Source organism: Hemiscyllium ocellatum, chromosome 14 (genome assembly GCF_020745735.1).
Source record: "Hemiscyllium ocellatum isolate sHemOce1 chromosome 14, sHemOce1.pat.X.cur, whole genome shotgun sequence".
NCBI lineage: Eukaryota > Metazoa > Chordata > Chondrichthyes > Orectolobiformes > Hemiscylliidae > Hemiscyllium > Hemiscyllium ocellatum.
In genome coordinates this window covers 20,869,445-20,882,356 of record NC_083414.1, presented here as the reverse complement: position 1 = coordinate 20,882,356, position 12,912 = coordinate 20,869,445, and the positions used below count along the sequence as shown (strand labels likewise).

At 39.9% G+C, this 12,912-nt stretch overlaps 1 protein-coding gene across 1 annotated transcript in view; it reads right to left on the bottom strand.

The window, feature by feature from the left end:
* The window catches only part of LOC132822464 (inter-alpha-trypsin inhibitor heavy chain H3-like), an 85,687-nt gene that overhangs the window by 46,324 nt on the left and 26,451 nt on the right, over nt 1–12,912 (bottom strand). Inside the window, exon 9 of the mRNA XM_060835843.1 lies at nt 3,085–3,253. Coding sequence (XP_060691826.1) covers nt 3,085–3,253 — 169 coding nt within the window. The remainder of the gene's footprint in view (nt 1–3,084; nt 3,254–12,912) is intronic.

The following is a 12,912-nucleotide window of genomic DNA, read 5'->3' as shown; positions in this document are numbered from 1 at the left end:
TCCTAGCCCATATTATTTTTCCTGTGCATTTTACTAGCTCTGAGGTGATGGTTTTCTTCTTGTGTTGCTTGTGGTCTGCTGGTGCTTCAATGACTGCTGCTGATTGCAACTTGCTTTCAACTGCTGACTGACTGTCTGAGTCTTCTTAGAGCAGTAACATTCTTAAAGTGCTAAACTTTTCTTCTGTCATATTTTTCTTCTGAACTAAATTGTTTTTTTTCACCATTAATACCTTAAGGTATTTATGCAGCAATGCCCACCATTAATCACCATGCCAGATGTTACATTACCAAATACCAGTGGCCTGTGGTTGAGGTTGATTACTGCCACAAATCCTCTTTTCTAAGGGTCTTTCTAATTAAAAGTGGTAAAGGATAAACCACTATTGAATTTTAATGATGGAAGGCACTTGTTTACACAACAGGATACATTTTATTGCACATTGGCAATAGGTGTACGTTTCATTCACTTGTTTGGCACAATTGCAAGGAAGACTGGAGGATAGCACATGTGATTTCCCTGTTCAAGAAGGGGAGTAGAGACAACCCAGGTGATTATAGACCAGTGAGCCCTACTCCAGTTGTTGGTAAAGTGTTGGAAAAGGTTATAAGAGATAGGATTTATAATCATCTAGAAAAGAATAATTTGATTAGGGGTAGTCAACACGGTTTTGTGAAAGTTAGGTCATGCCTCACGAACCTTATTGAGTTCTTTGAGAAGGTGACCAAACAGGTAGATGAGAATAAACCAGTTGATGTGGTGTGTATGGATTTCAGTAAGGCATTCGATAAGGTTCCCCACAGTAGGCTATTGAACAAAACGCGAAAGAATGGGATTTGAGAAATATAGCAGTTTGGATCAGTAATTAGCTTGCTGAAAAAAGAAAGAGGGTGGTGGTTGATGGGAAATGTTCATCCTGGAGTCCAGTTACCAGTGGTGGACCGCAAGAGTCGGTGTTGGGTCCACTGCTGTTTGTCATTTTTATAAACGACCTGGATGAAGGGGTAGAAGAGTGGGTTAATAAATTTGCAGACGACATTAAGATCAGTGGAGTTGTGGATAGTGGCGAAGGATGTTGTAGGTTACAGAGAGACATAGATAAGCTACAGAGCTGGGCTGAGAGGTGGCAAATGGAATTTAATGGGGACAAGTGTGAGGTGATTCACTTTGGTCGGAGTAACCAGAATGCAAAGTACTGGGCTAATGGTAAGATTCTTGGTAGTGTAGAGAGATCTCGGTGTCCAGGAACACAGATCCTTGGAAGTTGTCATCCAGGTTGACAGGGTTGTTAAGAAGGCATACAGTGTTTTAGCTTTTATTAATAGAGGGATCGAGTTCCGGAACTATGAGGTTATGCTACAGCTGTACAAAACTCTGGTGCGGCTGCACTTGGATTATTGTGTACTGTTCTGGTCACTGCATTATAAGAAGGATGTGGAAGCTTTGGAAATAGTGCAGAGGAGATTTACTAGGATGTTGCCTGGTATGGAGGGAAGGTCTTACGAAGAAAGGCTGAGGTCCTTGAGGCTGTTTTTGTTAGAGAGAAGAAGGTTGAGAGGTGACTTAATAGAGACATATAAGATAATCAGAGGGTTAGATAGGGTGGACAGAGAGAGCCTTTTTCCAAGTATGGTGACGGTGAGCATGAGGGGGCATAGCTTTAAATTGAGGGGTGATAGATATAGGACAGATGTCAGAGGTAGTTTCTTTACTCAGAGAATAGTAAGGGTATGGGATGCTTTGCCTGCAACGGTAGTAGATTCGCCAACTTTAAGTACATTTAAGTCATCATTGGACAAGCATATGGACGTACATGGAATAGCGTAGGTTAGATGGGCTTCAGATTGGTATGACAGGTCGGCGCAACTTCAAGGGCCGAAGGGCCTGTACTGCGCTGTAATGTTCTATGTTCTATGACTATCAGGAGCCAGAGAAGACACATCTATCTCTCTTGGAACCTTGTGCAAGACTCCCAGTTCCTCAACCAAGGTTATGTGTTTTGGTGAGGCATAATGCAATCTTCAACATTAATCATTTCCGAACCATTAATTTGTACAACACTATGAACATGGCTTTTATGAAAGACAAGGCTGTATCACACCCTATCTACATTTTCCCCTTTTACTTTGTTTTCTCTAAATAATTCTGCCTGACAAAGTGCAACCAATTCTAACCACATTTGTCCCCGTTATTTCAGATGCTGATACTACAAACAGTAAATCATAGGACATGCATGAACATGCAAATTAGGAATATAGGTAAACTATTTGTTCCCTCAGGCCTTTTCCACCATTTAATAAGATGACAGCTGATATGATTGTAACCTCTACTCCTCATTCATGTCCATGCCAGATAACCATCTTCTCCTTGCTTCTCTTTTTCTTCTTATTCATTCACAGGATGAGGGCACCACTGGCTCAGCCAGCATTTATTACCCATCCCTGGTTGCCCAGAGGGCAGTTCACAGTTAAGACTGCATTGCCAAAAGTACATTAGACAGCCAGGTGGTTTTTTTTTCTCGTCAGTCAACAATAGAGTCCTAGTCATCATTGGACTCTTAATTCAAGATTTTTAATGAATTCAAATTACATCATCAGTGATGACAGGCTTCGAACCCAGGTCTCCAGAATATTACTTACGTCCCTGGATTAACAATCCAATGTTAATACCATTAGCCATCACCTACCCCTACTCAAGAATCTATCTCTCTCTACCTTTAAAAGATTTGAAAGTTCTGCTTCCATCATCTATTAGTGAGCGATCCAAAACTTGCCACCCTTTGTAAGAAAAGAAATCACCCTTATCTCTGTCTCAGACGAGCTACCCCTTATTTTTAAACGGTGACCACCGCACGCCCCCACCCTCGCCCCCGCCATCCCATTTTAGATTTTCTTACAAGAGAAATCATTCGTTTCAGATTCACCTCATCAAAATCCCTCAGGATATTACATATTTCAATTGGTTAGTTTTATTCTTATATTACTATAGTAATGTAATTACAATATATAATATTTTGTTTTATTCTATTTATTATTAACACTTCTGATATTTATATAGTTGTATAATGAATGTAGTAATCTTTACCTCCTCTGGCTGAAATGGTTCGTACAAAAACTTTAGCTTCAGCCACATTGTTTGGAGTTGCTTGAAATATCGAGTTTTTCCAAGTTTCAGAAGTATCATCAAATATAATAATTGCAAAGTGATCTTTTGTGTTCATGTCATCTAAAATTTTTAAAAGGGCTTCATTTGTCTGGAAGGGACAAAACATTGGTTTGCAACTGTAATTTAAGAGCTTGAAATTTAACAATCATGTTAACTGTAGAGCCATAGTGGGTTTCGTGCCATTTTCTCACTGTGTTATTCTGCCATGAAGATGGCCCCAATGACATACATCTGAACCAAACTGATTTAGATTTAGATTAAATTAGATTTATTGTCACATGTGCTGGAATATAGTGAAAAATGAAATGAGTGACACAACACAATACTAATTTAGACCAAATTATTTGAAAATAACTTTCACTGGCTAAGCTTCACAAATCATGTTATAGAGGTATAGCAATTGTTATTATTTACTCTCCATTTCTGAACTAAGAATGGATAATTTGCCTGTGAAGTCTACTGATATTTGCATTTAAATAGATGGTGCAATGTTCATAAAATGAACAAATTGTGCATCAGATGACCCCAAACTTTAGCTTGTAATATGCAAACAAATTTTGGAAGTGAGTAAGAAACAGAGAACAAAAATCACAGATCAATTTAAGTAACATGAAATTACTTAGCTAGACTAAGTAGTTGTAGAAGGCTAAGGAATTGTGGTTCCTACAATGTGTACAAGCTGATCTCTCTCAGTCCTGAAAAGAAAGCTATCTGCATTAGTTCAGGGTGAACCCATTTCTTTTGAAAGAATGAATTTTAAAAATCTCCAGATTGTAACCCTGAGCAGGTTGAGTCAGCAAGACTTCATAAAAAAATGGTGTATGATTAGTGACTAGACCACATGTGCCAGAAAATCATCAACAAAACTTAGAACACCCTTTGTTTATCCTTTTCCCATCAAGAATAACCCCTTGGCTAATGTATTTTTGTTTTCAGAAAGCAGATCACTGTTCTTCTCAAAGAATGTATATGTGTGTTTTCACATGTGTTTTGGTGATATTAATGAGGATAGGTGTTTATTCTTTTATATTAATGACTATATGTTAATTAATGCCTGCTTGTTTTTGAATAAGTTTTGTTTTGATGATAAAGCCATAATTATGTTTATTACGAATCCTGTTGATAGATTTTGTTTAAAAGCTGCTAGAGCTAAGGTCATCTTGGTAACTGGAAAAATTGTGTTATTTTGTGACTGGTGGCATAGTGGGATGTGATCAATTGTACAGTTCTTTAGCCTCAGACATATCAACTTACACAAGTGAACATTGTCGAATGAATCCTTAAACCTGTGATTAATATTTTTATGTGGAATTTACAATTAGGAATACATCTCTTCCTGTGCACTATTAGATTAAAGGTTTGCGCAAGTTGGAGATCGTAATCATAAACCTGTGCTCTGTATAAGAGTTATTGAACTATTATATCTATTGCTGTAAATAATCTCCTATCAATACATTCTGCAAAACTTATCTTTTTAGAGATGACAGACTGAATAAGCATTTTTTATGGAGTTTATTTATTCAAGATTTAACAATTAAAAAGACAAAGAATGAAATCTTGTGGATGGCTGAATGTCATGGGATTGGACAGATTTGTGATAGAATTCTGTGAGCAGTCTGGAGAGGCCTCTTTTGATATCAGGAGCATCTCAATTTATATTTTATGCATCTTTTGAGTGAGGGCTCAGTGTTGTAGACCCAGTTCTTGAACTGAATCAGGCTACATCTCCAGGTACTTTGTTTGCTATTAGTGCTCACTCACTTTGAGCCTATCTGGATGCTACAGCATCCCTATCTTCTATTGCCTTGCCTTGCTTTTTTGCATTTTGTCCCTGACTAGAGATAACAGGCCCATGTTACTTCTGACTCACCTTGTTGTTTAGCACAGACACAAAGCCAAGAAGCTCATCTTGGTGATAGAGTCATACAGCATGACACAGACCCTACCATCCAATTCATCCATGCTGACCAAGTTTCCTAAGCTAAACTAGTTCTATTTGCCTACATTTATCCATATCCCTGTAAACCTTTTCTATTTATATACCTGTCCAACTGACTTTTAAATGTTGTAACTGTACCTGCATCTTGTACTTCCTTTGGCAGTTCATTCCACATACAAATCACCCTCTGTGTGAAAAAAATGCCCTTCAGATCCCTTCTCAATCTTTCTCCACTCATTTAAAAATGTTCTCTCTAGTTTTAAACTTCCCCATCCTGGGGATAAGATCGGTCCTCAGTAAAATCAAAGGTGATAGAGTCTGCTCAAGGGGTACTAGCATAGTAAGTCAAGTGCAGCCTCCGATACCAGTACAGAGTCTTGGAAACTGTCAGTCAGATGGTCAGGGTGGTCAGAGTCAGGATATTTTCCATATAAGGAATAAGAAGCCATAAAATCAGCCTACCCATCACCACCTTGTGGCCAAATTTGGAGATGACACAAGTATGGGTGGAAAAGCAAACTGTGTGGGGGATATCAAGAGTCCACAAAAAGATATAGAGATTTAAAAAAAATAAAAGAACTCTGTTCTGAGGAAGGTTCTCTGGACCTGAAAAGTTAACTCTCATTTCTCTCCACAGAGACTGTCAGACCTGTACAGAGGTTTTAAACTAATTTGGTAATAGAAGGGTACAGAGTAGATGTAAAGTTGGGAGCAAAGTCCAATTGGATATTAAAGAAATCCCAGGATATTAAGTTGGCAGAAAAGACATGGCATGATAAGGCATATGGAAGGTCCAGAAAGCTAAATTATATCTATTTTAATTCAAGTGAGGTGGAGAACTTGCAACATTGGTCAGCATGTGGGAATATGATACTGTTGCCATCATTAAACCATGGTTGAAGGACTGGTAGCTCAACATTTTAGAGTATAAAGGCTTGAAGTGGTATGTAGGCAGATTGTAAGTGAAGTGGGATCATTCCATTATAGAACATAGAACAATATAGCGCAGAACAGGCCCTTCAGTCCTCGATGTTGCGCCGACCTGTGAACTGTTCTCAGCTCGTCCCCCTACATTATCCCAAAATCATCCATGTGCTTATCTAAGGATTGTTTAAATCTCCCTAATGTGGCTGAGTTGACTACCCAAGCAGGTTGGGCATTCCATGCCCTTACGACCCTCTGAGTAAAGAACGTGCCTCTGACATCTGTCTTAAATCTATCACCCCTCAATTTGTAGTCGTGCCCTCTCATCATCCTAGGAAAAAGTCTTTCTCTGTCTACCCTATCTAATTCTATGATCATCTTGTACGTATCTATCAAATCCCCCCTCAGCTGCCTTCTTTCCAATGAGAACAGACCTAAGTCTCTCAGCCTTTCCTCATAAGACCTTCCCTCAGACCAGGCAACATCATGGTAAATCTCCTCTGCACCTTTTCCAATGCTTCTACATCCTTTCTGTAATGGGGCGACCAGAACTGTACACAATATTCCAAGTGTGGCCGCACCAGTGTTTTGTATAGTTGCAGCATGATATTGTGGTTCCGGAACTCAATCCCTCTACAATGAAACCTAAAACACTGTATGTCTTCTTAACAGCACTATCTACCTGGGTGGCAACTTTCAGGGAACTATGCACATGGACTCCAAGATCCCTCTGCACATCCACACTACCAAGAATCTTTCCATTGACCAAGTACTCTGCCATCCTGTTATTCTTCCCAAAGTGCCTCACCTCACATTTTGCTGCATTGAACTCCATTTGCCACCTCTCAGCCCAATTCTGCAGTTTATCCAAGTCTCCCTGCAACCTGTAACTTTCTTCAAAACTGTCCACTACTCCACCGACTTTAGTGTCGTCTGCAAATTTACTAATCCATCCACCTGCGCCTGCGTCTAAGTCATTTCTAAAAATGACAAACAGCAGTGGTCCCAAAACAGATCCTTGTGGCACACCACTAGTAAGTGGACTCTAGACCGAATATTTTCCATCAACCACCACTCGCTGCCTTCTTCCAGAAATCCAAACTGCTAAATTACCCTCGATTCCATGCCTCTGCATTTTCTCCATCAGCCTACCATGTGGAACCTTATCAAAGGCTTTACTGAAGTCCAAGTATACCATGTCAACTGCCCTACCCTCATCTATAAGCTTGGTGACCTTCTCAAAAATTTCAGTGAGGTTTGTGAGACACGACCTGTCCTTGACGAAACCATGTTGACTATCTGAAATCAAATTGTTGCTTGCTAGATGATTATAAATCTTATCTCTCATTATGCTTTCCAAAACCTTTCCTACAGCAGAAGTAAGTCTGGTCTATAATTATCTGGGTCATCTCTGCTGCCCTTCTTGAACAAGGGCTCAACATTTGCAATCCTCCTGTCCTCAGGTACTAAACCTGTAGACAATGATGACTCAAATATCAAAGCCAAAAGCTCTGCTATCTCCTCCCTAGCTTCCCAGAGAATCCTCAGATAAATCCCATTCAGCCCAGGGGACTTGTCTACTTTCACTTCCTCTAGAGTTGATAATACCTGTGCGTAACTAACCTCGATCCTTTATATTATTATTTATGAAGGAATCCATTACTGCAGTAATGTGGGAGGATATCCTAGACAGGTCTTCAAATGGGGGCATCTGATTAGAGCTTGGAAATGAAAAAGAGATGATTGTTTTGCTGGGACTATATTACAGGCCTCCCAACAGAGGGAGATAGAGGAGCAGATATGTTGGCAAATTACGGACAGGTGTGAGAGAAATAGCGTTATAGTTGCAGGAGATTTCAACTTTGCTAACATTAATTGGGATCATCATAGTGTGGTAAGATTAGATGGGGTGGATTTTTTTAAAGTGCACCCAGTACAGCTTTTGGTGCCAGTACGTAGAGGGTCCTAGTAGAGATAGGGCAGTGCTAGCATTAATTATAAGGAATGAAACTGATCAAGTGGTTGAAGCTTTAGTGGGTGAGCATTTTGGGGATAGTGACTATAGCTCTGTAAGATTCAAATTCAGTATATAAAGTGATAAGTATAATGCAGACGTTAAGTGTCTATATTGGGGGAATGTTAATTTCAACTTTACTGGACAGGATTTGGCAAACTTCGTCTGGGAACAGTTACTTACAACTAAGCTGACATTTGGAAAGTAAGAATCTTTTAGAAGTAGTATAGTGTAAATTCAGGGCCAGTGTTTTCCTCTAAGAGTAAAGGGGAAGATCTGCAAGCCCAGGGAACACTGGATGTCAAGAGATATTAAGAAGTTGATAAAGAAAAAGAAGGAAGCATATGTCAGGTACAGGGCATTAAGAACAGGGGGAAGCCCATGAAATGTGTAAAGTGTGAAGGGAGTTGCTCGAGAAAGCAATTAAGAGGAGCTATGAAATATCTTTGGCAAATGGGATTATGGAAAACCCAAGGCATTATAAGTACATTAAGAGAAAGAGGATTATCAGGGAAACAGTGGGCCTATTAGAGATTCCCAAAGGGCAATCTGTTCATGGAGCCAGAGGATGTGGGTGAGGTCTTAAGTGAATATTTCTCATTTCTGTTTACAGTGGAGAAAGGTATTGCATTCAGGATTTTGGTTGGGATTGCCAGGTTCTAGATAAATAAGGAGGAAGCAGTAAATGTTTTAGCTGGCATAAGTCATTTCAGGCCACATAAGCTGGTAAAATAGGCAGAGCAATAGCAGGTGGAATTTAATCCTGATAAGTGTGAGGTGGTGCATTTTGGGAGGTCTAATAAAGGAGGAACAATACAGAATACATTTTAAGTCCTTAAGTAATATTGAGGAACAAAGAGACCTTAGTGTAAAAGTCCATAGATCCCTGAAGTTGTCAACACAGGTAGACACGGCAGTGAAGAAGGCAGATAGGATGGTTGCCTTCATTAGCCAAGTCATAGAATATAGGAGCAAGGAAGTCTTGTGGTAATTTTATAAACTTTGGTCATGCCAAATGGAATACCATGTGCAGTTTCTGTCACAACACTATCAGTAGGATGTGACTGCACTGGAGAGGGTGCAGAGGAGATTCACCAGGGAAAAATATCTCAATTATGAGAAAAGACTGGATAGGCAGGTTTGTTTTCCTTGGAGCAGTGGGGAGACTGAATTGGGGGAGTGAGGGGTGGATCTGATTGAGGTATACAAAATTATGAGAGGCATAGACAGTGTAGATCATAAGAATTTTTTCCCTATATGTCTATAATATGCCTACAATCAGAGGGCATAAGCTCAGGCTAAAGAGTAAGTGGTGTCGAGGAGATCTGAGGAAAAATATTGTCACCCAGACAATGGTAGGAATATGAAATATACTGCTTGAGAAGGTGGTGAAGAAGATACTGAACATTTTAGAAACATTTGTTTGACTACTTAAAATTTCATGGCATAGTAGACTATGGACCAAGAGCAGTTACATGAGATTTTTGTGAGTCAGCATTGATATGGTGGCCTGAAGGGTCTGTTTCTGTGCTGTATGACTCTTGGAATCTATAAAATAGGATCTGAGTGGGAAAATATTTGGCAAGTTGAGTATGATGCAGGATAATATTGTTGTCTTTGGCAGGAAGAATATAAAAGCAGAATAACTTTTAAGTGGAGAGATACTCTAGAATTCTGCAGTGCAGAGGGACCTGGATGTCCTTGTACATGAATCACAAAAAGAAAGTAAGTATTAATTAGGAAGACAAGTAAAGTGTAGGCCTTAATTACAAATGCTTTGAAGTATGAAATTAGGAATGGCTTGCTATAACCGTTGATGAGGCATACGTGAGGACTGCAGATGCTGGAGATTAGAGTCAAGATTAGAGTGGTGCTGGAACAGTTATGTACAGTTTTTGGTCTCCTTACTTATGAAAGGCTATATTTGTATTACAAATAGTTCAGAATATGTTCGCAAGGCTGATTCCTGGGATGAAGAATTTGTCATAAAAAGCAAAGTTGAACAGGTTTACATATTCATATATTTTCTGATTTATATAAACATTTGGAGATGTGTATTGAGGACAAAATCTCTAAATTTGCAGATGATACTAAACCAGTGGAGAATTGTGAGTTGTCAGGATGATGCTGAGCAGCTTTAGAAGGACTTTGATAAGTTGGCCAAATAGACAGATTTGGCAGATGAAATTCAATGCAGAGAAATATGATATAATTCATTTTGGTAGAAGAAATAGGATAGACAATACAGGCTCAATGCTGCAACTTTGAGGGAAGTGCAAGAGCAGAGGGGCCTCAGGATTCACATGTAAAACTTTCTGAAGGTGGTTAGGCAAGTGGGCAAGTTGTTAAGTAGGTTTGTAGAATCCTTAGATTCATACGTGGAAGCATAGAATATAAACACAAAGGGAGAACTAGCCATTTGGATACAGAACTGCCTCAAAGGTAGAAGACAGGTGGTGGAGGGTTACTTTTAAGACTGGAGGTCTGTGACCAGTGGAGTGCCACAAGGATTGGTGCTAGGTCCACTACTTTTGGTCATTTATATAAATGATTTTGATGTGAACATTGGAGGTATAGTTAGTAAGTTTGTAGATGACACCAAAATTGGAGGCATAGTGGACAGCAAAGAAGGTTACCTCAGCAAAGAACAGGATCTTGATCAAATGGGCCAATGGGCTGAGGAGTGGTAGATGGAGTTTAATTTAGATAAATGTGAGGCACTGCATTTTGGGAAAGCAAATCTTAGCAGGACCTACACACTTAATGGTAAGGTCCTAGGGACTGTTGCTAAACAAAAAGACCTTGGAGTGCAGGATCATAGTTTTTTGAAAGTAGCATTGCAGGTAAATAGGATAGTGAAGAAGGCATTTGGTATTGAGTCAGTGTATTGAGTATTGGAGTTGGGAGGTCATGTTGCGGCTGTACAGGACATTGGTTAGCTACTTTTGGAATATTGCATGCAGTTCTCGTCTCCTTCATGTCAGAAGGATGTTGTGAAACTTGAAAGGGTTCAGAAGAGATTTACAAGGATGTTGCCAGGGTTGGAGGTTTTGAGCTATAAGGAGAGGCTGAATAGGTTGGTGCTGTTTTGCCTGGAGCATCGGAGGCTGGGGGGTAACCTTATAAAGGTTTATAAAATCATGAGGGGCATTGATGGGATGAATAGAGGAAGTCTTTTTCCTGGGGTGGGGAAGTCCAGAACTAGAGGGCATGGGTTTAAGGTGAGAGGAGGAAGATATAAAAGGGGCCTAAGGGGCAACTTTTTCACTCAGAGGGTTGTGTGTGTATGGAATGAGCTGCCAGAGAAAGAAGTGGTAGCTGGTACAATTGCAGCATTTAAAAGGCATCTGGATGGATTTATGAATAGCAAGGGTTTAGAGGGATATTGGCCAAGTGTTGGCACTTGGGACTAGGTTAGGTTAGGATATCTGGTCGGCATGGACAAGTTGGACCTAAAGGTCTATTTGTGTGACTGTACATTGCTATGACTCTAAGTGATCCTCTACCTCTACAAATAAATGGCCAGACCTCATATGGAATATTGTATTCAATTCTGATTGCCTCATTATAGGAAGGATGTGGAAGCTTTAGAGAGGGTGCAGAGGAGATTTACTAGGATGCTGCCTGGACTGGAGGGCATGTCTTATTAAGAAAGGTTAAGGGAGCTGGGGCTTTTCTCACTGGAGCGAAGAGGATGAGAGGTAACCTGATAGAGGTGTACAAGATGATGAGAGGCATAGATAGAGTGGATAGCCAGACACTTTTTCCCAGGGCAGAAATGGCTATCATGAGGGGACATAATTTTAAGGTGATCGGAGGAAGATGTCAGATGTAGGTTCTTTATGCAGAGAGTGGTGGCTGCATGGACTGCCAGCATTGGTAGTAGAGTCATATACATTAGGGACATTTAAATGACTCTTGGATAGACACATGGAAAGTAATACAATGAAGGTTAGTCTGATCTTAGAGTAGGATAAAAGATCGGCACAATATCGAAGGACGAGGTGCCTGTGCTGTTTTATTTTCCAGGCACCTTCTTTAAGGAAGGAGGGTAGAGCCTTGGAGAGAGTACAAAGGAACTTTATTTTAATAAAATTTACCAGGAATGAGGGATTTACGAAGCAAGGAAAGATTAGAGAAATTGGGCTTATTCCTCCTTGGACCAGAGAATATTAAGAGGTGACCTTTTGATGTGTTCAAAATTATGAAATGTTTTGATTGGTTAAAGAAGAATATTCTGTTTCCATTCATTGCTATGTCAATAACGAAGGATGACAATTTCAAAACTGTTAGCAAGAGGGCTAGAAATTAGATGATGGGAAACTTCATAATTGAGAGAGTTGTTAGGATTTAGATTGCACCACCTGGGAGAATAATGGAGGTGGATTCCCTGGAAGGTTTCAACAGAAAGCTGAATGTATGTTTGAAGGTGATGAATTTAGAAGGCTACGGAGATGGGGCAGGAGAACGATACTAGCTGGGTAGCATTTACAGTTCTGAGGAAGGGTCACTCAACCCAAATCTGATTTTCTCTCTATAGATGCTGCCAGAACTGCTGAGCTTTTGCAGCAATTTCTGTTTTAGCTCTTTCAGGAGCCAGCAAACACATGATGGATCAAATGGTCTCCTTCTGTACTGTAAAATTCTATGATTCTAGGTTTGACCTACACCAGTTGGCTTTTAGAAAAATGCAAAATAGAATAATGATGACCCCAATTTGGGAGTCGAGATTAGAGTGGTGCTGGAAAAGCACAGCAGGACCAGTTCAGACAAACGAATGAGAATGTCAGTGGTAAAGTACTGTTGGGGACATTGGGAGAGGAAGAAATGGTGAGCTTGGAGGCCCTGGTCATGGTGGGTGGAAGTGTAG